This window comes from Vanderwaltozyma polyspora, genomic scaffold (genome assembly GCF_000150035.1).
Source record: "Vanderwaltozyma polyspora DSM 70294 KpolScaffold530 genomic scaffold, whole genome shotgun sequence".
Lineage (NCBI taxonomy): Eukaryota > Fungi > Ascomycota > Saccharomycetes > Saccharomycetales > Saccharomycetaceae > Vanderwaltozyma > Vanderwaltozyma polyspora.
Window position 1 is genome coordinate 51132 of NW_001834661.1, and position 25004 is coordinate 76135.

General features: G+C 34.7%; 11 protein-coding genes across 11 annotated transcripts; 4 read left to right on the forward strand and 7 right to left on the reverse strand.

Moving 5' to 3' along the window:
* Positions 1-1828: 1828 nt before the first annotated feature.
* PAR32 (Par32p) lies at positions 1829-2224 on the forward strand (the record flags this gene model as incomplete). Its single annotated transcript, XM_001644858.1, has 1 exon — positions 1829-2224. One exon carries the CDS (start codon positions 1829-1831, stop codon positions 2222-2224), a length of 396 nt encoding a protein of 131 aa, XP_001644908.1.
* A 269-nt stretch (positions 2225-2493) lies between these two features.
* On the reverse strand, positions 2494-8913 carry GLT1 (glutamate synthase (NADH); the record flags this gene model as incomplete). The annotated part of the gene is made up of 1 exon (XM_001644859.1): positions 2494-8913. One exon carries the CDS (start codon positions 8911-8913, stop codon positions 2494-2496), a length of 6420 nt encoding a protein of 2139 aa, XP_001644909.1.
* Positions 8914-11568: 2655 nt separating this feature from the next.
* On the reverse strand, positions 11569-12093 carry UPS1 (Ups1p; the record flags this gene model as incomplete). Its single annotated transcript, XM_001644860.1, has 1 exon — positions 11569-12093. One exon carries the CDS (start codon positions 12091-12093, stop codon positions 11569-11571), a length of 525 nt encoding a protein of 174 aa, XP_001644910.1.
* Positions 12094-12778: 685 nt separating this feature from the next.
* Positions 12779-13729, reverse strand: NCW2 (Ncw2p; the record flags this gene model as incomplete). Its single annotated transcript, XM_001644861.1, has 1 exon — positions 12779-13729. One exon carries the CDS (start codon positions 13727-13729, stop codon positions 12779-12781), a length of 951 nt encoding a protein of 316 aa, XP_001644911.1.
* An 809-nt stretch (positions 13730-14538) lies between these two features.
* NMT1 (glycylpeptide N-tetradecanoyltransferase NMT1) lies at positions 14539-15906 on the reverse strand (the record flags this gene model as incomplete). The annotated part of the gene is made up of 1 exon (XM_001644862.1): positions 14539-15906. One exon carries the CDS (start codon positions 15904-15906, stop codon positions 14539-14541), a length of 1368 nt encoding a protein of 455 aa, XP_001644912.1.
* A 407-nt stretch (positions 15907-16313) lies between these two features.
* PWP1 (rRNA-processing protein PWP1) lies at positions 16314-18038 on the forward strand (the record flags this gene model as incomplete). Its single annotated transcript, XM_001644863.1, has 1 exon — positions 16314-18038. One exon carries the CDS (start codon positions 16314-16316, stop codon positions 18036-18038), a length of 1725 nt encoding a protein of 574 aa, XP_001644913.1.
* A 223-nt stretch (positions 18039-18261) lies between these two features.
* Positions 18262-18873, reverse strand: UGX2 (Ugx2p; the record flags this gene model as incomplete). The annotated part of the gene is made up of 1 exon (XM_001644864.1): positions 18262-18873. One exon carries the CDS (start codon positions 18871-18873, stop codon positions 18262-18264), a length of 612 nt encoding a protein of 203 aa, XP_001644914.1.
* Positions 18874-20153: 1280 nt separating this feature from the next.
* NOP56 (snoRNP complex protein NOP56) lies at positions 20154-21680 on the forward strand (the record flags this gene model as incomplete). The annotated part of the gene is made up of 1 exon (XM_001644865.1): positions 20154-21680. One exon carries the CDS (start codon positions 20154-20156, stop codon positions 21678-21680), a length of 1527 nt encoding a protein of 508 aa, XP_001644915.1.
* A 281-nt stretch (positions 21681-21961) lies between these two features.
* PBA1 (Pba1p) lies at positions 21962-22898 on the reverse strand (the record flags this gene model as incomplete). The annotated part of the gene is made up of 2 exons (XM_001644866.1): positions 21962-22780; positions 22893-22898. The coding sequence occupies 2 exons, from the start codon at positions 22896-22898 to the stop codon at positions 21962-21964; spliced, it is 825 nt and encodes a 274-aa protein (XP_001644916.1).
* Positions 22899-23229: 331 nt separating this feature from the next.
* YKE2 (tubulin-binding prefolding complex subunit YKE2) lies at positions 23230-23553 on the forward strand (the record flags this gene model as incomplete). Its single annotated transcript, XM_001644867.1, has 1 exon — positions 23230-23553. The coding sequence occupies one exon, from the start codon at positions 23230-23232 to the stop codon at positions 23551-23553; it is 324 nt and encodes a 107-aa protein (XP_001644917.1).
* A 326-nt stretch (positions 23554-23879) lies between these two features.
* On the reverse strand, positions 23880-24662 carry COQ9 (ubiquinone biosynthesis protein COQ9; the record flags this gene model as incomplete). The annotated part of the gene is made up of 1 exon (XM_001644868.1): positions 23880-24662. One exon carries the CDS (start codon positions 24660-24662, stop codon positions 23880-23882), a length of 783 nt encoding a protein of 260 aa, XP_001644918.1.
* Between the last annotated feature and the right edge of the window lie 342 nt (positions 24663-25004).

Here is a 25004-nt window from a genome sequence, read left to right on the forward strand (position 1 = left end):
TTTCTGACGTTTGTTCTTATCATGTAAGAGACACAAAAATAAAAATAAAAAAATTTCAAGTTTAACTTAAATTAGTTTATTATCTGACACAAAAACAGAAACAAAAGAAACGGTGAAACATTCCCAACTTTACTTTTATTCAAGAATGTAGGAAACTGTAATCATCTCTCCTAGTGTATCCTCCTTTTTACACCAAATAATAAAATCATCCAATTTTTTGAAACAAGATGTAAATCGTCCAACTTTGCTTTTCAGGTATGTTACATAAATACATTCATTTTCTCTTAGCCGCGGATGTACCAGAGATAAAACGGAAGGGAAAGAAACCGAGTACACACTTGAATATGCTGTGTCTTCCTTTCCCTTCCCTTGTTCTCTGTGTGGTTATTCTTCATCTTTCTCCAAATCAAAGAAAAAATACCTAGAGAAGAACCTTTAACTGAAATTACTTAGAATACTATCACCTTTGACGTATGCACGTGCAACATATTCACGTGTTCTTTTGTTGTGTAAATTTTTCTTTTTGTGTTTTTTATTTTTTTTTTTGCTGAGAATGTAGGTCGACCAGATCTGTACTGCAGTATGTTCACAGTTGCTGCCCAACTGTCTCAGTTTCCTAATACGGGAAATATGCAAACTGCCGAAAATAACACCAAAAGAACAAAATATCAACTGCTGCCGTTTCTTTTTCCTCTCCCTCTCTCTTCCTCCCCCCACTACCGTCGACCCATCCAGTTCGCTGCCCAATTGTCCCCCCCCCCCTCCTCTTTCCCTCTACAGCAAGCAAACTTTTAAGCAACCACCAAATACATCTTAACCATTATACAACGCAATGGACAACCAACGGTCATTGTAACTAAATACTAATGGTACTAATACCATATGTCTGCTATGCGATAGTTGCTATTCTATGCGCAAGGCTTTCCAAGAACCTGGGTCATTGTATTATTGCAAAGCTGTTAAATGAATGATCGAGAGGTCATGCAATTTGCAAAAAAAGCTTTGGTGGTGGTGGTAGTAGTCGTCATAATTTATTGGAAGAGACTTCAGCTTCACTTCTTTGTTCGTATTCAGTTTCTTTAGTTTAGGAGACTAACAGCGTTTTTGGTATTATTTTATGTCAAAGTGTGTGGATATTACCACTGTACTGCTTTTGACTTGAAATTTTGAATTTTTCTTTAACCTTATTACTCAGACTGCAGGTCCAGCTGAGTTTTCTTATAACTGCCACTCCAGGATACCGCTTCTTGATTATGATGCATAGTAATTAACATCTTCGATTTATAATTCATATATATATATATGTATATATAAATTGAAAATATGAACTCATGGATATAGTTATGGTTGGATTTAGTAGATATCATTGCATCAGGATTAAAGAATTCTATACCTTTGTTGGTTCTGTGATCCCCAGTATACTGGTCAGTGGTAGTAGTCCTTTTCAGATAAAATTATTTTTCAGCTTAAGCTAGTGGAAAGGAAGCAATCAGTGTTAACTGAAAGGCAAATAGAAGGAATAGATAGATATACTATAGGGCTATTAAAAGCAGGTTGAGTTTGAGACACCCACCAACTTAAAAATTGATAAGAAATTACATTCGTGGGATATCCTGCAAAACACTTTGCTAGAAATATACACAAAACATTATTCTTAATAACATAATTAAATTATGACTGGACAGTATTCTATCTCGACAGGGAGAGGTGGTGTTGGAAACATTCACAAATCGGATTCTAAAGCATCTCCAAAATTATTCCTCAAGGTTCTCAAACCCCAAGTATTATCCAACCGGTCTACAGTACTGGTAGAGGTGGTGCAGGTAACATGAGGAAAAATGTTGATCCAAAATTAACAAGACGTGCACAAGATGTTGATGAAATCTTGGAATTTGAAGATGAAATTGAAGTAGATAGTGCTTTGATGGAAGAACATGGGATCACGCCCTTACAACTTAATAATGATGATAGTTTAAATGCTCCAATCTCGAATATACGGTCAAAAAGTATGAGTAATCCACAAATGCCAAAATTGTCAAAATCTGTAACTTCAAGATCTTCTAGTAGAACTAGCAACACTGATAGGCAACCTCCTACTATTGTCATCGGTAGAGGTGGAGCTGGTAATATTCTATCTCCTTCGAATAGTAGAAAATCTGCTAATGAAAGTAAAAACAAGAAAAAGAAAAAGAAATGGTATTCTTTCTTAAATGTATTCTCTTAATGACAACTCAAAAACTATTAACTAAAATTTCATGATTATTAAACGCCCATCCAACAAGTCTTTTGCATTTTATTTTATTTTAGTCATCCTCTAATAAGTAATATTTAATATATATTGTACTCTAAAATTTCATTACTCTGTTCCATTAATTTAAACGAATAAAATTACATGTTTAAACATTAATAAATAAATAAGTGAATACATACATAAATAAATAATAAATAAATAATTTACAATAATATTGTACAAATAATTATAATTTCTTTTTCCTAATTGATTTTTGATGCTAGTTCTTCCAATAAATTGAAATCACGTTTAACAATACCACCATTACTTGGCAAGTATGTATTTCCCATCAAATGTTGATCAATTGATGCAGCACATTTTCTACCTTCTTGGATAGCCCAAACAATTAATGATTGACCTCTTCTACAATCACCAGTAGCAAAAACATTATCCTCGATCAAATACGATGAATCATTGATAGTGGCAATAGTACCTCTCTTAGTCTTTGCTACATTTGGATCATCGAATAATTCCGGTCCAACGAAACCCATAGATAATAAAACAATGTCAGCCTCGATAATTTCCTCAGATCCAGGTAATTCAATCATTTGCCAAACACCACTTTCAGATTTCTTCCATTCGACACGAACAGTCTTAATAGCAGTTACTTCACCTTCTTCATTCCCAATAAATTCCTTAGATAAGATACAATATTCACGTGGATCCCTACCATAATGTTCTTTGACTTCAGCATGACCATAGTCAACCCTCATAACACGAGGCCATTGTGGCCAAGGATTATCCTTAGCACGTTCCTTTGGAGGTTGAGGTAATAATTCAAAGTTCAATACTGATGAAGCTCCATGTCTAACAGCAGTACCCAAACAATCATTACCGGTATCACCACCACCAATTACAACTACCTTCTTACCTTCGATAGTCTTACGAATAGTTTCTAAGTCTTGGTTCAATAATGCTTCTGTGTTAGATTTCAATAAAGTCATTGCAAAATCGATATTCTTCAACTCACGACCTTTAATATTCAAATCCCTTGGAATTGTAGAACCAATTGCATAAACTACAGAATCATATTGTTGCTTTAGTTGATCCGTGGTTATATCTTTACCAATTTCAGTGTTAACAACAAAATTAATACCTTCAGCAGCCAATAAATCAACACGACGTTGAACGATGGATTTATCTAATTTCATATTTGGAATACCATACATTAGTAAACCACCACAACGATCAGCCCTCTCATATACAGTTACATTATGACCTGCCTTATTTAATTGGTCAGCACAAGCTAAACCTGCAGGACCAGAACCAATGATAGCAATTGAGCGATTGGTACGAACTTCAGGTGGACATGGCTTAATCCATCCTTCTTTAAATGCGTTGTCGATAATCAACCTTTCGACAGATTTAATCCCAACAGGATCTTCAATAATACCTAAAGTACAAGCACCTTGACAAGGAGCTGGACAAACTCTACCTGTAAATTCAGGGAAGTTATTTGTTTCAGATAACTTATCTAAGGCCAACTTCCACTGGTTTTTGAATACCAGTTCGTTGAACTTAGGAATAATATTGGAAATTGGACAACCTGTATCAGATAAACAGAATGGAGTACCACAATCCATACATCTTGCAGTTTGATATTTGGCATCTTTCTTTGTTATAGAATCGGATATTTCTTTCCAATCCTTGGTTCTAGATGAAGGTTTTCTGTAAGCTTCATGACGAACCTTGTACTTCATGAAACCACGAACCTTTTCGACTTTTTCAACATTCTTTTCTAGTTGCTTAGCATCAGGGACAGAATCTTCAAGATCTAATAGTTTAGGTTCATGTAAGGTTGACTTGTGAGAAACGGTATACTTCTTTTGTTTAGCAGATAGAATTTCGTCAATTTCACCATTAGTGGCATCAACGATATTTTCATTTGGAGATCTTTCGAATCTTTTCAAAAATTCAGCAGTCTTCAACTGTTTTTCTTTAACCTTTTCTTCTGCTTCTTTTTCTAACACCTTCTTGTAATCGGTTGGAATAACCTTAACAAAATCTTTTAAGTAATGGTTGAAGTTATTCAAGATTTTAGAAGCCAATTTCGATTTAGTAAAGTTATAGTGCTCTTGAATTAGATTCTTAACAAATGCAATTTCGACTGGGTCCTTCAAAGTTTCTAGGCATACCGTTTCTTTATTGATCTTACCCTCAAAATCATCGTAGTCAGAAGTCAAACAGTAAGCAATACCACCAGTAGCACCTGAGAATGCATTTAACGATTCCATTTGAGATAGAACAACAGCTCTACCACCAGTCATATATTCAAAGGCATTATTACCTTTAATTCTTTCAATGACAATAGTAGCACCTGAATTACGAACAGCAAACCGTTCACCCGCACTACCAGAAATAAATGCCTTACCAGATGTAGCACCATAGAAACATGTGTTACCAACGATAACGTTTTCATCACTTCTGTAATTTGAAGTGGCAGGTGGTCTAATAACAATTATACCACCAGATAAACCTTTACCGACATAATCGTTCGCGTCACCATCCAAAATGAAGGTTACACCAGAAGCTAAAAATGCACCAAATGATTGACCAGCAGATCCAGAAATGTTAACTACAATAGTATCTCTTGGTAAACCATTTTCACCAAATTTCTTTGAAACTCTATAAGACAACGTAGCACCTAAAGCACGATCAGTGTTAATAATTGACGCATCAATATTAACAGGTAGGCCACGATCTAAGGTGACTTCGGATTCGTCAATCAATTTGTTATCTAAACGAGTATGTAATTTCATATCTTGTTTCTTTGTAAATCTTGTAGGAACACCCGGACGAATGGTATGAGCAGCGGTAAGAATTGGAGATAAATCAATATTGATAGCTTTTGTGCTTACATCTTCTCTCTTTCTTAACTTTTCAGAGTGACCAACCATTTCATCAATAGTACGGTAACCTAGTTTAGCCATTATCTTTCTTAAGTCTTGAATTAAATAGTAGAAAAAGTTAATAACATGTTCTGGTTGACCCTTAAATTTAGATCTTAGGTACGGATCTTGAGTAGCAATACCAACAGCACAAGAGTTTAAGTGACATCTTCTCAACATAACACAACCCATAGCGATTAAAGGAATAGTTGCCAAGGTAAATGATTCGGCACCAAGTAGAACAGCAACGGCAATATCAAAACCAGTTCTTAATTGACCATCAGTTTGAACAATTACATTACGTCTTAAATCATTTAAGACCAAAGTTTGATGAGTTTCTGCAAGACCTAATTCCCATGGCAAACCAGCATATTTAACACTAGTCCATCTAGCAGCACCAGTACCACCATCATGACCAGAAACTAAAATATGATCAGCTTTTGCTTTAGCGACACCAGAAGCAACAATACCAACACCAACTTCTGAGACTAATTTCACAGAAATACCGGCTCTTGGGTTAGAACACTTCAAATCATAAATTAATTGTTTCAAATCTTCAATAGAATAAATATCATGATGTGGTGGAGGCGAAATTAAACCTACATATGGTGTTGAATGTCTTGTCTTGGCAATTTCTTTAGACACCTTATGAGCAGGTAATTCACCACCTTCACCAGGCTTAGCACCTTGAGCAACCTTAATTTGGATTTCATCAGCGTCTGATAAATAGAAGGATGTGACACCAAACCTTGCAGAGGCAACTTGCTTAATTGCAGATCTCATTGTGTCACCATTTGGACTGACGATAGAACGCTCAGCATCTTCACCACCTTCACCACAATTTGATTTGGCACCCAAACGGTTCATAGCAATTGCTAAAGTAGAATGAGCTTCCATAGAAATAGAACCATAAGACATGGCACCAGTTGCAAATCTTCTTGCAATTTCAGTCCAAGGCTCAACTTGTTCTAATGGAATTGGGGAAGAATTCTCAAAATCTAGTTCTAATAGACCTCTTAAAGTACAATCTCTGATTGCTTCCATTTCCTTTCTAACGTACATAGCCCAAGCATCTTCATTTTTATTTCTTACAGAGTCTTGTAGTGATGCAATTGCGGTTGGTTCATTAATATGTTTGTAACCACCATCTCTGAAGTGATATTCACCACTTTCAGGTAAATTAATAGATTTAGAAATGATGCTTCTAGATGGCCAACCTCTTTCATGTAAAGAAAAGGCATCTTGAGCAATGTATTCAAAAGTAACACCCTTAATTCTTGAAGCAGTACCAGCAAAACATAAATCAACTACTGAGTTATCTAAACCTAGGGCTTCAAAAATTTGGGCACCTTTGTAAGAAGCCAAGGTGGATATACCCATCTTTGACATAACTTTCAAAATACCACTATCGATAGCATGTTTGTAATTTTCTAATAAAGTTCTGTTATCAATGTCCTTATTGTCATTTTCTACATTACGAACTAAACCTTCGTTATTCATTCTGACCAAGGTTTCCATTGCCAAGTACGGGAAGATACCATCACAACCATAACCTAACAAAACACAGAAATGGTGGATTTCCTTTGCTTCAGCAGTTTCTAAAATTAATGCAACATGAGAACGTTGTTTATTTCTTACTAAGTGGTGATGAATGGCACCTACTGCAATTAGAGAAGAAATAGCAACACGGTTTGGTCCCAAGCTTCTATCTGATATGACAATGATTTTTTTACCCTCATCCAAATAATCAGTAGCCTCTTGGGTAATACGCTCGATTGTGTCAGTGTAACCTAATAAACCTAATGATTTGTCAAAAGTGATATCGATGTTACCAATTTGCCAAGATGGATGAACTTTTTCAATATTTTTAATTGCACTGAATTCATTCCAATGTAAAATAGGAGACTTTAAAAACAATCTGTTACATTGTGAGGAGTTCATCTCTAGTAAATTACCTTGAGGACCTACATAACACTCTAAAGACATAACGTTAGCTTCACGAATAGGATCAATTGGTGGATTAGTGACTTGTGCAAATAACTGCCTGAAATAATCATAAACTAATACAGGATCTTCATTTAAGCATGCCAATGGAGCGTCATTACCCATTGAACCTAAGGCTTCTTTACCGGTCAGAGCCATCGGGGTCAATAACATTGAAACTTGTTCAAAAGTGTAACCATTAGCTAACAAACGTGGATCCGAATTGACCTTCAAGGAATCGGTTAGCTCATTGTCGCTCAAAAATTGTGTAGGAATAACATCGGTTAGTTTTTCTAATATATCCTCTAATTTGATAACTTTAGATAACCAAGATTTAAAGTCCTTCTTTTTGGAAAATTGTAATTTTAATTTTTTAGTATCAACAATCTCACCAACTTGGGTATCGACTAAGAATAGATCACCTGGCTTCAATTTACCTTTTTGGACCACTAGAGAGTTTTCTATTGGAATGACACCAACTTCAGAAGCACAAATAACACGATCATCATTGGTTACATAGTAACGACATGGTCTCAAACCATTTCTGTCTAGCATAGCACCAATGTAACGACCGTCTGTGAAAGTCAACAATGCAGGACCATCCCAAGGCTCCATTAAGCAAGCAGCCCAGTCGAACCAGGCTTTTAAGTTTGAATCCATATCTTTATGGTAAGCTTCTGGTACTAATAACATGATAGCCTCTGGTAAAGAAAGTACACCGTTAATGGTTAACAATTCCAATACGTTATCTAAAGCGGCGGAATCCGAGCCACCTTCTTCAATAATTGGGTATAGTTGATCGATTTTTTCTTTAAATGTTTCTGAGAACATGACACCTTCTCTTGCTCTCATCCAATTTTTGTTACCTCTCAAAGTGTTAATTTCACCATTGTGAGCCAACCATCTTAGAGGTTGAGCTCTATCCCAAGATGGGAAAGTATTTGTGGAGAATCTTGAGTGTACCAAAGCCATGTGGGATTTGAAGTAGGCGTTAGTCAAATCTGGGTAATAATTGTATACTTGTGCCGGGGTCAATTGACCCTTGTATACGATAGTTGTATTACTCAAAGAACAAACGTAAAACCCATTTGAGATTCCTATGGATGAAGTTGCTCTTTTTCTCAATAAATATAGGGAAGTTTGAAAATCCAAAGAGGAAGAAGAAAAATCGATGTCATTTGTGACCACCAAAGGTTGTAGTATGGTAGGTTCACGAGATAATGCAACTTGACCCAAAATGCTTGAATCACAAGGAACTTTTCTCCAACCCAAGACTTTCAAGTTCAATTGAGAAGCCATATCTTCGAAGATTTTTTTGCTTGCGCATAGGTAAGTGTTTGGGGCATCTTTTTTAAAGAATACATTCCCCACTGCGTAGCTACCTCTTTCTGGAATGTCTATACCGAGATCCAACTTGAATTCTCTTTTCATGAATTCGTGAGGGATGCCCACCAAAATACCGGCACCGTCACCGTTGCCATCTGAAGAGACAGCACCTCTATGTGTCATGTTGCATAATAAGAATCTTGCATCTGCTACAATTTTATGGGATTGCAAGCCTTTGATATTTGATACGAAACCCACACCACATGCATCTTTTTCATAATCTGGGTCGTATAAACCTACTTTATCAGGGATAACGTTTGACCATGATACATTGTTGTGGGATACCGATGAGTCTAGTTGCATTGGAGCACCACCTTCATAGGACTCCTGTAAGGGATCAAAAGGTTCTGAAGAAAGTACAGTCATGGTGTTGTTGCAGTTGTAATTGTAATTGTAATTGTAGTTGTAGTTGTAGTTGTAGTTGTAATTGTAGTTGTTCTAGTTCTAGTTCTTGTATTTCTTGTTTAATCTAGCTTAGATTAGTTTAGTTAAAGGAGAGCGGTGTAGATGGATAAGTAACCGCCGAGCCTTTTGCAAAAATGAAAAACCACAAAAATAAAAAAGGATAAAAAGTTCGAAAAATTGAAAAATTCGAAAAATCCAAATTAAAGGCGAATGAAGAATTCAAAATTCAAAAAAATTCAAAAAAAATAAAATGAAACAAATTCGAAAACCTGGAAAAAAATCTAGAAACTCAAGTGCGGGTAATTCCTGTTTTGTAAATCCTAGAGTGGTAATGAAGATGTAAATAAATAAGTAAATAAATGAATAAATGATGATGATAAAACAGTCAGTTCTGAGATTTGAGTTTTGAGTTGAGTGATAGGAATAGTGAAAAGGAGATGATGAGGGATGTGTACTTTACTGTTGATAAAAATAGAAATAAAAAAAATAAAATGTAATGTAATGTAATGCAACGGTAAATACAGATCAAAGTATACTGAAAATGAGAAAGAATAGTACAAAGGTATCTAGGACAGGCCTTACCACTTAAAGATGAATGAGTGTAACACTAAGTAAGTATATAACCAGGCTCAAGTGTATAGAATTCACGATAGAAGACAGATTTGTAGTATTGAATATTTCGATATAATATATATTGCAGTATCGTATCGTATAGTATAGTATAGTATAGTATAGTAATGATATACTATAATATATATATATATATATATTTAATATCTTGTGATTTTGGGTTTGTTTTGCGATCCAAACAAGTGTATATATTTAGAGATAGAGAGACCGAGAATCTGAAAGTGGGTCTAAGCTCACTCCCTTTTTATATATTAACAAACAGTAATTAACAGCAATTAAGAAACTTTAAAATAACACAGACGGTGAAACGCACAGAAGAAGATAAAGACAAAAGAAAAGAAAAGAAATGGGAGAAAAGACCGAAATCAAATTAAGTTTTGGAAGAGAGAAAGGTATCGATATAACTATATAACTGAATAACTATATTTATATATATACAAAGTATATATATAAATGTATATATATTAATATGTATAGTTTGTATAGATGTAAGCCATGGATGGGTATCCAAAAGCCCAAATCAACAGAAGATTGATTAGCTTTCTGCCGCAAGGTACTAACTAATACTATAATATATGCTCTGGTGTGTAGCAGCAGAGTTTGATTTGAGTTGAAGAGAAGAACGAATTCCGCTGTACTCTGTCAAAACTAAACCGAAGTATAGTGAGAAACCACCTTTTAGTATGTATGTATGTATGTAATACGCCTAACTGTGCTGTTCGGTGCTCTCTGCACTGCGAAGGAATAGTTGTCTTTCATGTTGTGGTGAATTCCCCTTTTTTATTTAATCTTTTGTTTGCTACAGCTTCATCTCTGAATAGTTTTTGCTCTGTTTTGGTTTGCTCTTCCTTGTCTCTGTGTGTATCTTGGTGCGCCGATGTCCCCCATGCATCTGTGATTCAGAAATGGCATACGGAACAGAAACCAGAGTCTCTTCGCAACTGAATCGTGTGCAGTGATGCACAGCCGTGGACACAACATGCATATCTCATTGCAATTCGGTTCAGAGCACTTTCTAGAGATTGAGAGACTGGAGAGGGGAAGGAAGGGGACAAAGCCAAGGAGCAAGAAGGGGATACCGAGACAATACCCGAACTTGGCCTTGGCCTTGACCTTGACCTTGAAGAAACGATAGACACAGAGAGAGACAGAAGACCATTCGTACGCAGAAATATCTTGAACGAGGTCGTATCGCAGAGGCGCCCACGTATGGCAAGTTTTCCGTGCGCAGAAATAGAGAGGACGTCTTTGGAAATGGTAGCGTAGCTCTGTACTTCTATATCGCTTGCGGTAACTCTCACAAAAGACAGAGAGGGTAGTTCTACTATTGCTGTTGTTTTGTGGCTCTTGTATGTAGGTATGTGTTAATTTTGACGTTTTTCTATTCTGATAACGCTAACATGTTGATGTATAAATCTTATCAGGCAGTCATTTCGAAGCAGTTCTCGGATCGGGGTGGTGGTTTGGCCAATCAGGTTCAAATTTGCTTCCGATAAGGAAAGTTTTGTCCGGAGACAGGAAGCAGTAGGTAGGGTTCAACTGCGGAACAAATCGGACAACTGTTAGGTGACTGATCGATAAGTTAGTTGCTGTTTTATGTTTTCCTGTTTTAATTCGTTTTTAGCCCTTGTATAAGATAAGGTTTGGATTGGAGTGTTGCGTTCCAAAACCGTTGTTCTTGTTCGTGGTTAGTGAGTGTCAAATACTTTTATGATTATTTACATATGGCTGGGTAAATTTGTCTATTTACTACTATATCGCTAGTCACGTTCTTGTCTTTTTATATACATATATACATATACCTGTGCCTGCCCCATTTTTGAATAGAGAGAGATTCATTGCGATTAAGCATCATTACCACATGTCTCTGCGTCTATTTCCCTTATTTCTTCTTTTGATTTCATTCTATTCCATTTCATTCCACTCCACCCCATATTTTTCCAGTATTGTGAGAATATACAGATAGATCCATCGAGATATATCTATTCAATTCAACCTGTCTCTCGTCTGGGTCCTTTGCATCACAAATGACATTCCTAATCGACTCTTATTGATATTTTCTTCAAATTTACTCCTCGACCAATTCTCAATCCTGTCCTTGATACCAAGATGAAATGCACTTGTAAACTTGACTCGACTATTGACCTTCGTACTACTATTGTTAAAATCATACTCGTAATCGGTATACTCTTCAATTTGCAATATCTTGGTATGATCAAGATTCTTGGTATACGTCTTTAACGTCTGTCTAGCTGAATCAACTACAGAATACTCAATGATCCATGAATCACTAATACCTCCCAACACAGGTTTAACCCATCTTGGCATCTTTCCTGTCTTTTTAATGAGTCGAACACTTCTCAAATTACCTTCATGATCGATTTCTCGACTTAATGTATCAATAGATCTTACATGGTTGGCATACGGATTTGGATATCGATTGAAAAAGGCTAACGATACCGCATTGAAATCATAGGGGTAGCTGTGTGCATTCTTTTGCCAAAGTACCATTCTTTAATCAATTCACAAATTTACTTGAAAAAAATATGATGAAACAAATTTTTTAAAACGTTATTCGAGAACAAAGATCTTCTTCCCTGCAAACACAATCACGAATAAAACACTTTGGTCTGGATTAAGCACTATACTTTGGAGGTGAACAGTTGATGCTAATTCAGAATCAAGTGGTTCTTATATCCAAGAGATTTGAAATTGAAATTTGTCACTTTTCTGTTCATAAACTAAGATCTATACACTACTTTCCATGCACATTTCTTCGTCTTATTCCCGTACATACTGAAAAAATATACAAATAAATATCTATATCTATATCTACATCTATATATCTCCCTCTCTATCTCCCATCCATAGGGGAAGAGAAGGGAGGTTGGCCCAAGGAGGAAAATTGATTGAAAAAAACTAAAAAACGACCATTTCAGGAAATAAATGGATATATTCGTATAAGGTGAATAAAATTGATGTTTCTAATAATGTTAAAGTGTCAGTAATTAATGGATTGTTTTATTAAATAAACTGTCTATTGTACATAAAATGCCTTATAAAATGTGTTATAAATGAAATTTAAATAGTTTAGATTGTAAACTAATGAATAGTGAATGAAATGCTTAATACTTATTTTGTTGTTTTCTTTTTCTTTTGGTTTTCCTTTATCTTATCTTCTCTTATTTTAAAAATCTTATAAGATCAAGGCAACTAATGCGACTGCACCAGCACCCAAACCAACTTCTAATCTACCAGCTGCATTAGTATCGTTTTTGTAAACGCTAATAGTGCTGTTAGATGACAATACTCTGGCGTATGCAGAACTATAGGAGGTGGTGATGGTTTTGATTTCAGAGCCACTGGTGGTGGTGTATGTGGTCTTGTATTTGCTGTATGAGGTAGAAGTGGATAATGAAACGCTAACGCTGTTGGATGAAGCACCAGAATTGGAGCTAGTAGATGGCAACCACCATACTTTAGATGTAGTTAAGGAACCGTCAGCGTCAGTAGTGGTAACAGTAGTAATAGCTTCATCCCAGTTTCTAGTAGAAGTGGTGGAAGCAGTATCTTTGTTGTCAGTAGAGGTGGATGAAGTGGATGGAGTCCACCATAAAGTGGTAGAAGTAGTAGGACTAGTGGATTCGGTGTCTGTGCTACCAGTAGAAGTAGTTGAAGTAGATGGGGTCCACCATAAAATGGTGGATGTGCTAGAGGTAGTAGTTGGTTGAGAAGCAATAGTTTCAGCAGTTTCAGCAGTTTCAGAAGTTTCAGTGGCTTCAGCAGATTCAGCAGATTCAGAAGATTCAGTAACTTCAGCAGATTCGGTTTCAAGAGCTTTGGAAGAAGTTTTAGAAGTAGTAGTGACAGCCTTAGCAGAGTTGGCTTCTGGAATATACCACAATGCTTGAGTAGTAGTTCTACCTAAGTAATCGGTAGTAGTAACGGTAGTACTTGGCTTTATGGCATATTGTTCAGTTGTAGTAGTACCAGAGACAGCAGCTGAAGCAACAGCAGCTGAACCTTCGACTGCACTGGCAGCAACCAAATTGTTGTTCAATGTCTTAGTGTTGGAAGAAACGACATCAGAAGCAGCATTGCTTAAAGCAATAGAACTGGCTAACAAAACAGATGTAGAAAATTTCATTGTATTTATAAAAAGTGATGAGGTTGGTAAATGTTTAAACTAGAAGATTAAAGTCAATAGATTAGATCTTTTGTTGGATGGTCTATTCATAAATTTTAGAATTAAAGTAAAATAAAATAGAAATAAACTTTTCCAAGAAACTAATTGTCTTTTTACAAATATATCCAGTATTTATATATTTATTTTTTAACTTTTAACATTACATTTAAAAATTCAAGTTTAAGGCAATTTTGAAATTATTAAGCCTAGCTTAATTAAAAATCTACAAAAGAAGTAAATAATCATCGCCATCTCAATTCTTTACACCCATAAAAAAAATTACTAGGACCCTTTATTTGTCATTACCCAAGCTCCTTCCTTGCCTTAAAGACAAACTTACATCAACTACAAAACTCATTCATCTATCATCTTTTAAAATATGCAATACCTGCCACCTTGATTAATTTTGCCAAGCCTGCTGAACAAAATATCCATTTGAATAATCACTTGACCAGCAAGCTGGTTATTTTTCGCGATGAATCCTTTAAAAACGATGGAAGGCCGGTTCGAGATTCCAGACACAATTTAGAAAAATATAGAAATTAAGTATGTAGAAAGTAGAAAAATTTAAAAAATAATCGAATGGAAGGGCTTAGTCCTATGATTGAATGTTGCAATTGTGGTTGTTTATTATAACGATTCAGGCAATGTAATTAAATTTTGATTTTGATTTCATTCTTTCGAGGCTTGATGATATATGGGGGGTGTCATTCACTTTTAAGTTCTAAAAATAGTTAAATATGTATGTATATATCTTTCTTTTGAAAGTCTTACAACATTACTATACCTAGGTTACTACGTTTTTCTACATCGTTGGATTTGTTGGACAGGAGACCACCGTGGATTGGGAAAGCTTTGTAATTAAATAAGTAGAAATTTAAGAAACCATCACCAGAACCAAATTTCAAATCATCTAAAAATAATGCATTATCTTGTGATGTCAAAGCGTTGAACACATCCATTTTGGAGTTATTAGCTAATATACATGCATCTCTTATGATTAAATCTAACCTTTTTTTCAATTTAGATGTTGCTTCTTCGTTATATCTCTCAGCATAGTTGAAATCAGCGTCGGATGCATAGTAAAATAGGTAACCAATACCAAGATCTTTATGCACACTATGATTCAAAATAGAGAATGGTAAAGAGTAGAAGGAGAAGAAATCGGTAATTTTTCCATCTTTATCCTCTATAACGTAGGAATAAATAACGTTGCTATCTTTTGAAGAGGTAGAATCCAAGCCACCTAAAAACCAATGATGGAATTCTTCCTTTGTAAAATTCTGAACTAGCTCAAATCTTTCTTGATATCTGTTAAACAATCTCAAAGTTTCTTCAATATCTTTTTCCTCCATTACTCTTAAACCTGGTGTGGCAGTAACTTTTGGTAAAGTATATTTGGCTACCATTTCGGCATTGGTAGAGTTACTTGGCAATGCGGTAAAACCAACGTCACATAATTTATTCCAATTTAATGGACGATGGGTGTATCTACAAGTTGCAATTGGAGAAGGTAAAATTGCTCCACCAGTATATAATGCTTGCCAAATATCAGTTTTGTTGACTCTTCTTGTGATTTCTTTAATCAATACTGGAGCTAATCTTTTAGCTCTTAGTTGTTTGTGAACACACAAGAAATTGATCTCTACGGATTTTATAATATTAGATCTAACTCTAAGAGTGACTGGAATTGCGGAAATAAATGCAATTAACTTACCAGTGTTCTTAACTCTAACACCAACATTCCAATCTTTATTCCAACCTGGACATTTCAACGCCCATTTGAAGAACTCTTTTGTGTAATTAAATCTGAATTCTGAATCACGATCTTCGACATAATTTTCATTCAATAGTACAAAAACGTCTTCTAACTGTTCGTTATCTTCAATATCAACTGTAGTCCATTCAAACTCGGCCAACATTGGTAACGTCTTATCAGAAATATCTTCTGGTTTCTTAGGTTTATCAATTGGACCTTCTTCAGTAACTTCTTCCTCCAAACTCGTCACAGGTTGCGTTTTCCAAAATTTAAAATCATTAGTTCCCCTCACAGGTTCAGCATTAATCTTAGGACCATTACCGTTGTTTAACTGTAACTGCTTTAAAAGATCTTCTAATTTCTTTTGTTCGTCTGACATGGCTAATCTTTGAGTTTCAAAACCTTATAAAATATCCAGGTAACCTTCAAGCAATACAAAAATGAGCAAACCCGAATCAAACTGGACCAGGATATCTCCTTATAACTTCTATATACTTGTCTTTATAGTTTAAAGGTGTTTCAACATTAAAGTTTCATATATTAATAGGTATCTTTCCACTTATAACTATCAAATCGGAACTCATTAAATACGACATACTAAAAAATTTTCTTCAGTGAAAAATTATGAAATTTCGATGAGATGAGATGAGATGAGATGAGATGAGATGAGATGAGATAGAAGAAATCAGGCAGTTGAAATTGATGTTATAACAGGTTTAGATTGCTATTTATAAACCGATCTGGAAGGACACTCTAATAGTTACATCAAGTTAAAGTATATAAGCAATGATTTCAGCAACTTGTTGGGTTCCAAGAGGATTTGCCTCTGAGTTTCCAGAAAAATACGAGCTAGATGATGAAGAAATGGAAAGAATTAACCAATTAGCTAAATTGAATATTGACGATGCCAAAGCTGATATCGACGAAGAACAAGCTGGTGAAGAAGCTGATGAAGATATCGCTACTGAAGACGTTAATACTAATGGTTTGAAAGATCAAATTGATATCGATGACGATTTGAAAGAATATGATTTAGAAAACTATGATGAAGAGGAATCTGGTAGTAAAGGTGTTGAAGCCGCTATGTTTCCAGGTTTAGCAAATGAAGATGTTAAATTCCATGAAGGTGAGAATGGTGAAGATGCATATATTTCTCTGCCAACTGAACAAGATACAAATGAAGAAAAGGGAGAATTGCAAGTTTATCCAACTGATAATATGATTTTAGCAACAAGAACTGAGGACGATATTTCTTATTTGGATGTATATGTTTATGATGATGGTGCTGGTTTCCACAGTGAGGAAATTCCAGCTGAACAAGGTGATGAACAAGACCCAGATGTTGCTCGTGGTTTTGTTCGTGACAGTTCTTTATATATTCATCATGATTTAATGTTGCCAGCGTTCCCATTATGTGTCGAATGGTTGAACTACAGACCAGGTTCTGACTCCGACAATGCAGCTAATTTTGCTGCCATTGGTACTTTCGATCCAAATATCGAGATTTGGAATTTGGATTGTATTGAAAAGGCTTTCCCAGATATGATTTTGGGAGAACCATTGGAAAATTCTATGGCAAGTTTATCTAGTAAGAAGAAGAAGAAATCAAAGGGTGGTAAACAACATATCACAACTCACCATACCGATGCCGTTTTATCTTTAGCACATAATAAGCATTTCCGTTCCGTTTTAGCATCTACTTCCGCTGATCATACAGTTAAGCTTTGGGATCTGAACTCTGGTACAGCAGCTCGTTCTATTGCATCAATTCACAGTAACAAAAATGTTTCAGCTTCTGAATGGCACATGTCTCATGGTTCAATTTTGTTAACTGGTGGTTATGACAGTCGTTTGGCATTAACTGATGTTAGAATTTCAGATGAAAGTAATATGTCTAAATATTGGAGTGTTATGGGTGGTGAAGAAATTGAAGCTGCCACATTTGCAAGTGAAAACTTGATACTGTGTGGTACAGACTCTGGTAATGTATACTCATTTGATATTAGAAACAATGAAGGTTCTAAACCAGTATGGACATTAAAGGCACACGATGCTGGTATCTCAACATTGAATTGTAACAAGTTTATTCCAGGCATGATGAGTACTGGTGCAATGGGTGAAAAAGCAGTTAAATTGTGGAAATTCCCAGTTGAATCTACTTCCAATGGTAAGGGTCCAAATATGGTTCTGTCTAGAGATTTTGATGCTGGTAATGTTTTAACCTCTTCATTTGCTCCAGATATGGAAACTGCGGGCCATTTGGTTATCGGTGGTGTTAACACAGGGTTAAAACTATGGGATGTTTTTACCAATAGAACTGTTCGTAAAGTTTTTTCTGATGAATTAACTGCATTAAAACAACAAGCAAGAGGTGAAGCTCAAAAAGTTGGTAAGAGTTCTAGAATATCAAGAAAATATGTCAAGAATGATAACCCTGATACTGTTATTACTGTTGATGATAAAGGGGACGACGAAGATGAAGAGGAAGGTGACGATGAAGGTGATGACTGAGGGAAAATGTAAAAGATAGTCATAAGAAATTTTAATTGAGTCAAATTAAATTAAATTAAATCAAATTAAATTAGAATATAGATATTTGTATAAATTAAAAATTTGTATAATCATTAAGGATCAAATAAGTGTATATTATTCGATAATTGTATATCAGAGCATTCATTAAAGTATTTTTTTTTCAATTGGTGGAACCATTTTTATATATTTAGTTTGGGGAAAGTTACTTTTTAGAAGCTAACCATTTATATTTCAAATTTTCCTTTGATTCACCATTGATATCTATTTCAGTTATTTTATTTCTAGAATAATTCCCATTTTTTGAATCTGAAACGAAACTCACACTTCTTCCTGATTTCCTTCTGGGCCTTGTTACTTCTGCCCTTATCTTTGAAATCAAGAAAGAATTTGATCTTCTACGGTGTCTGGTATCTACTTCATTACTTTCCAATGACTTTGAATCATCTTCAATTGCACAATCGATAACATCACTTGATGTATTATCATTTTCATGATAGAAGTTTTTCAGATCATTTTCACGATTGGTATTTTCAATTGGAGTAGAGGAGTTTTTTACTTCTTCAGTTTTCAATTTAATATAATCCAACAATTTATCCATGTTATCATTATGCCCATCGTAGACTACTTTACACATTTGTTGATATTGAGAAGCAAATAGATCTTGATTCCAGGCGAAACCTTGAGAGTGAGACAGTGACACAATAAAATGGTCATTTTCTAAATTGGTGAAGCCTGAAGCAGCAAAAGAATAAGCCACCAGAGTTTCGCTATTCAGCATACTTTCAGAAATGTATTTTCTTCTTCTGTTCAACATTAGTGTAAGAGAGATGAGCAAGCAGAGTGGTCTTGGAGTAGTTTTAAATCGAGGATTTAGATACCACTTAATGATAAGTGGATATATTTTACTATGAGGGTGATGGCAGTCGATGCAGTCAGTAACAACAACAATAAAGTATACCGTAGTATCCAGTCACTTCTATAAATATATAAATATCGTTATATATATATAGTTTTATAGATAGATGGATTAGAATAGATGAGTTTAAATTTTAGTCATTGTAGTTTAGCAGGTTGTCAGTTTGTCATATGTATGTGCATTAAGGGTACAATGCTGAAGGAAGAGGGAGAGAAGCAGCGCATTGTAGTAGCGCATTGCCGGAGGGAGGAGGGGGAAGTTGTCTGGCACGCACCAAAACGACAAAAAATCGGAGTGTGTCCGGCAGAATCTCCCAGGAACAGCACATAACCATGGTCGTGTCCGGTAAAACCCATTTTCCCACTTTTATCCTCATCGAGGATCACCATCCACGAACAATACCATCCCATCCACGTACAAAACGATGAGACAAAACGAAAATTTTTCGCTTTTCTTTTTTTAAAAAAAATTTTTTTTGCTTCTGCTCAAAGCACAAAAAGAAACGTGAAAATAATTCAAAAAGTTCAAAAAAATGAAAAATCCATCTCGCACTGGCTTGCGAAGAAAGCTCCACACAAACTGCCGGTGAAGAGATAAAGAAAATTTTTTTTTTTACAATTCTTCTTCGTCTTCGTCTTGCTCCACTTCGACAACCTCAGGCCAAAAAGATTTGAAAAATTCGAAAACTCATCTATCAATTAAAATTTTGAAATGCGATGAGGTCTGAAAAATTTCATCAAGATTTTGATTTTGGTTATGGTTATGGTTATGCTAATGGTAGTTATTACTATTACAGTTTGATGGATAGTGAACTAATTAATTCAATAACATAGTTAGTCTGATCAATTGATATTAGTGTATCTCTAATAACATTCTATATTTTAGTTACTCTAGTCGCTTTCTATCAGGTATTTTGCTTCAAAGTTGTCGGACAAAACCAGGTATATATAGATATAGATATATATATTTAATATTCTCTTCTGGATCGATTACTAGTGTATCTTACATTACTTCAGATTCGACAAAGATATCTTTACATTGTTTTTGGATTGAATATTTACTTTTATTTTTCTTTCAGTAACAGATAGATTAAGTTAGTTTGAAAGTGGGTGCCTATTCTCATATTATATCTATATATTAGAGACAGACACAAAATACTATAATAACAATAAGAAAAAATGGCTCCAATCGAATACTTATTATTTGAAGAACCAACTGGTTACGCTGTTTTCAAGGTCAAGTTGCAACAAGACGATATTGGATCTAGATTACAAGAAGTTCAACAACAGATCAATGAATTCGGCTCATTCACTAAGTTGGTCGAATTAGTCTCTTTTGCTCCTTTCAAAGGTGCTGCTGAAGCTTTGGAAAATGCTAACGACATCTCTGAAGGTTTGGTCTCCGACAGCTTGAAAGCCGTCTTGGACTTGAACTTACCAAAAGGTTCTGAGAAAAAATCTGTTGTTATGGCTATTTCTGATAAGAACTTGGGTCCTTCCATCAAAGAAGTTTTCCCATACGTTGACTGTATCTCAAATGAATTAGCTCAAGATTTGATCCGTGGTGTTAGATTGCATGGTGAAAAACTATTGAAAGGTTTACAATCCGGTGATTTAGAAAGAGCTCAATTGGGTTTGGGTCACGCTTACTCAAGAGCTAAAGTTAAGTTCTCCGTCCAAAAGAACGATAACCATATCATTCAAGCTATTGCTTTGTTGGATCAATTAGACAAAGATATCAACACTTTTGCTATGAGAGTTAAAGAATGGTACGGTTGGCACTTCCCTGAATTGGCAAAATTGGTTCCAGACAACTACAAGTTTGCTCAATTGGTTTTATTCATTAAAGATAAGGCTTCTTTAAATGAAGATTCTTTACATGATTTATCCGCTATCTTGGACAACGATGCTGGTGTCGCCGAAAGAGTCATCGATAACGCTCGTATCTCCATGGGTCAAGATTTATCCGAAACTGATATGGACAACGTCTGTATCTTTGCTCAAAGAGTCGTTTCTTTAGCTGATTACAGAAAACAATTATACGATTACTTGTGTGAAAAGATGCACACTGTCGCTCCTAACTTATCTGAATTGATCGGTGAAGTTATTGGTGCTAGATTGATCTCTCACGCTGGTTCTTTGACCAACTTATCTAAACAAGCTGCTTCTACCGTCCAAATCTTAGGTGCTGAAAAAGCTTTGTTTAGAGCTTTGAAAACCAAGGGTAACACTCCAAAATATGGTTTAATTTATCACAGTGGTTTCATCTCTAAGGCTTCTGCTAAGAACAAGGGTAGAATCTCCAGATACTTGGCTAACAAGTGTTCGATGGCCTCTAGAATCGATAACTATTCAGATGAACCAACTAGTGTTTTCGGTGCTGTCTTGAAGAAACAAGTCGAACAAAGATTAGAATTCTATGCTACTGGTACACCAACTTTGAAGAACGAAGTTGCTATCCATGAAGCTATGGAACTATACAATAAGGACAAGCCAGCTACTGAAGAACCAGTTGAATCTAGCAAACCATCTAAGAAGAGAAAGTTAGAAGAAGATAGTGATGATGAAGAAGAAGACAAGAAAGAAAAGAAGAAGGAAAAGAAGGATAAGAAAGAGAAGAAAGATAAGAAAGAGAAGAAGGAAAAGAAAGAAAAGAAGGACAAAAAGGACAAGAAAGAAAAAAAAGATAAAAAGAAGAAGGATTAAACAATCAAATTCTAATAAAATTTCATCTCGATTCTGATAGATTAGTATCAAAAAAAAATAATAAACAAAAATGATTTCTACATCCATAAAACCATCATCATAATTTTATTTACTGTATATTTAGATAATAGTGGATTGGGATTTATAAAGATCTAGATTTTTTCCCATTTTCACTTATATTGCACTAAGTGTTCATTTTATATTAAAATATTATATTGTTATATTTAAACTCAGTTATGCACCTGACAAATGCTTGAAGAAATTTTAATGCTACTTATAAATTATATATATAAACCGGATTGAGCTCCAATGGCTGCACCATCTAATCTCCACATACGCTGACAATCGACTGAATATTCTGTACTTTTGATATCTAAAAGTTCCTGGCAAATATCAATCAATTCTTTTATCACATCTAGTGTCATTTTCTCAAATCCTATCGGACCTTCACTAGGAGCTAATATACCTGTAAAGACATTGACTTCTTTAGAGATTAATTGAGTTAGGATACTGCCAATAAATCCTGTGACAAATTCAGGTGGCTCTAATGAGCAATGGTCTTGTGTTAATTTTTTAATGTTAAGTATTCTATCAGATGTACCAATAGCTATAAAGTTTAAATCTGGATTACCATTGATCAATAGATGATTTATGACTTGCTCAGCAATGACGTTACTGAAGATCGCCGACATCTTAATAAAATTTTCTTCAATCATAATAATTATCGTATCTTTAAATGCAAATATTGGGGATGAGAAAGACAATAATCTTCGATTATTAGAGTCTCTTTTAAATCCGACTTCATTAGGGAAATTTTCTTCATAATCCCAAGAATGATTTTCTGATTCACCTACATCCTGTGATTCATCTATTTTTAAAGTAGTTGTAATATCTGCAATCTTTTCAGCGGATAGTAATTTTGATGGGAATAAAGGATCCATAATCTTTGTAGTCAATACCACATTTTTATATTTTGACAAATCTGTTTCTGGCATGTGAACTTCAGGCAAGCTCAATAATTGTAATGAATCATCATTTCTTGCAATGATTGGGGAATCCAATTCATGTCTTGGAGCTACAAATTCATTCCATTGTTTAAACTATTCAATTAATTTTAAACAACCAAATTTAAGTGTTAAAATAAAGCTAGTTAGTAATTATTCGTATCTTCAAAGTAAAAATTAAGAGTTAAACTTCTATAATAAAACATACCAGCATCTTAGAGTATTAATAACGTATCACAGCAGTCTCGAAGTGTGATTATGATACTTTTATCCAAAAATAACTCTGCTTCCCTTTAAATTAATAGTGCTTATAGATTGATGATTTTTAAATTTTTAAGCTCTGTTAAGATAATTAATTTTTCAATACTTTAAAAAATTAAGATGATGATGTGAAAGCACTTTAATGAGCAGCTGTTTGATACATATTTCAATTGATTTGTTATATAAGTGGGACATCAGAGACTGCTCTAGTGAACTAATTGATTATTCTGTTGATTGTTGAAGTTTTGAGTGAAAAGATTTGAAGAATTTCAAGATATTACAAGATGTCTGATTTAGCTAATAAGTATCAAAAGATTCAAGGTGAATTAGAGGAAGTGATTGTTGCTAGAAGACAGTTAGAGACTCAATTACAAGAGAACAAGATTGTCAATGAAGAGTTTGAAGGGTTGAAAGAAGACACCCAAGTTTATAAGTTGACAGGTAACGTTTTATTACCTGTTGAACAATTTGAAGCTCGTTCTAATGTAGAGAAAAGATTGGAATTTATTGAAGCAGAGATTAAGAAATGTGAGGATAATATAAAGAGCAAGCAAACCGAATTGAACAAGCTTAGGGATGAGTTGATGAAGGGACGTGGTGGAGCATAGATATACGATGTGGAAGAATAGATAGAAAACAAGCAAGAATGAAAGAAGAGACGGCATTTTACTAACAGATAAAAAGACGATAATTAGTAAAAAATAATAATAACCAGTATTATGTTATTACCTAAATATATGTATTCATATATATAGATATACGTATGTATTCTCGTAGCATTAGCATCAAAATTATATATATATGGCAAGAAATAGAAATTTTATTTTCTTTAATTCAGAAAAAGCACATTAAAATTAACAGGACTGGAGGGGGGAGAAATAAAGAGAAATGGACATTAAAAGAGATCAGAGATGGGGCAGCTTCCAGTGGTGGATCAACCTCTAGCAGCTTTTGATTTTGCCATGTTAATAGAATTCATTAAAACGTACCAAGCGTATTCTTCGGCGTTATTGTAATAATCACCTAATTTCATAATGCGTTTTAACTTATCTTTGGCAAATTCAAAAGTATCGACATATCCTGGTGATCTATCTTGAGCCATGAATAATTTACTTGACATGTAGGCGGTTGAGACTCCCATTCTTTTAGCGTACCAGGCAAAGTCAGGATGATCTTTTTCACTTGAGAAATAAATCATGTCATCAGCTAATCTATGTAATTCAGGCAAAGAAGTGTCAGTCAAGAAAGGACCTGGAATGGATAATTGAGCGATCAATTGAGATAGATGAGGTCCGATCGGGACGTCCATTTTCAATCTCTTAATTAATAGATCTTCTAGAGAAGGTAATTCCTCAACAGGAGTGTCTAAAGGTATATCCTCCGATAATTGGTATCTCTTCGCTACTAAATTGAATTTTAACAATTCCATTAAAGCAGTGGAAGAGTGTAAGAACGAAGGAGTATTTGAAGAGCCTATGACTGACAGTATGGAAGATGGGTAACCCAATAGATTAATTGAGTTAACTATAGCCCTTTCATTAAAGCCAAACTCTGGCACCGAGACATCTAGAGAATGAGAGAGTATTTTATATTGTTTTGAATCCTTGCCGTATAGCAAAGGTGGTAAAGTAAGCTGAGGAACGTACTCCTTTGGATTTGGGTGATAAAAACGAGTTAAACCAAAAGCAGTTCTCTTTGGGACGAAATTCTTTAGCATTGTGAAATCAAACAAAAATGGAACAGAATAATATCTGGGGATTAATAAATAAAGTTGCCAATTAACTGAATCCAATCGAAAAAAATAAGAAGCACAGAAACACTAATGAACCAAAACCAGAACTAAATATTCAGAGAATGAAGGATAGTCTTTGTAAAACAAACGATATCAAATGATTAAAGGGAAGAAACCAGTATAAACGACCAACCAATTTTTTAAGACTAAATTAAATCAAACTAAACCAAATATTTCAGCAGACACAACAACAGAACAGTCTCCAGAGAATTTGTTGTTGCCAACTCTAAACAACTACAAATTGTAAGAATATCCAAGTTATTAATC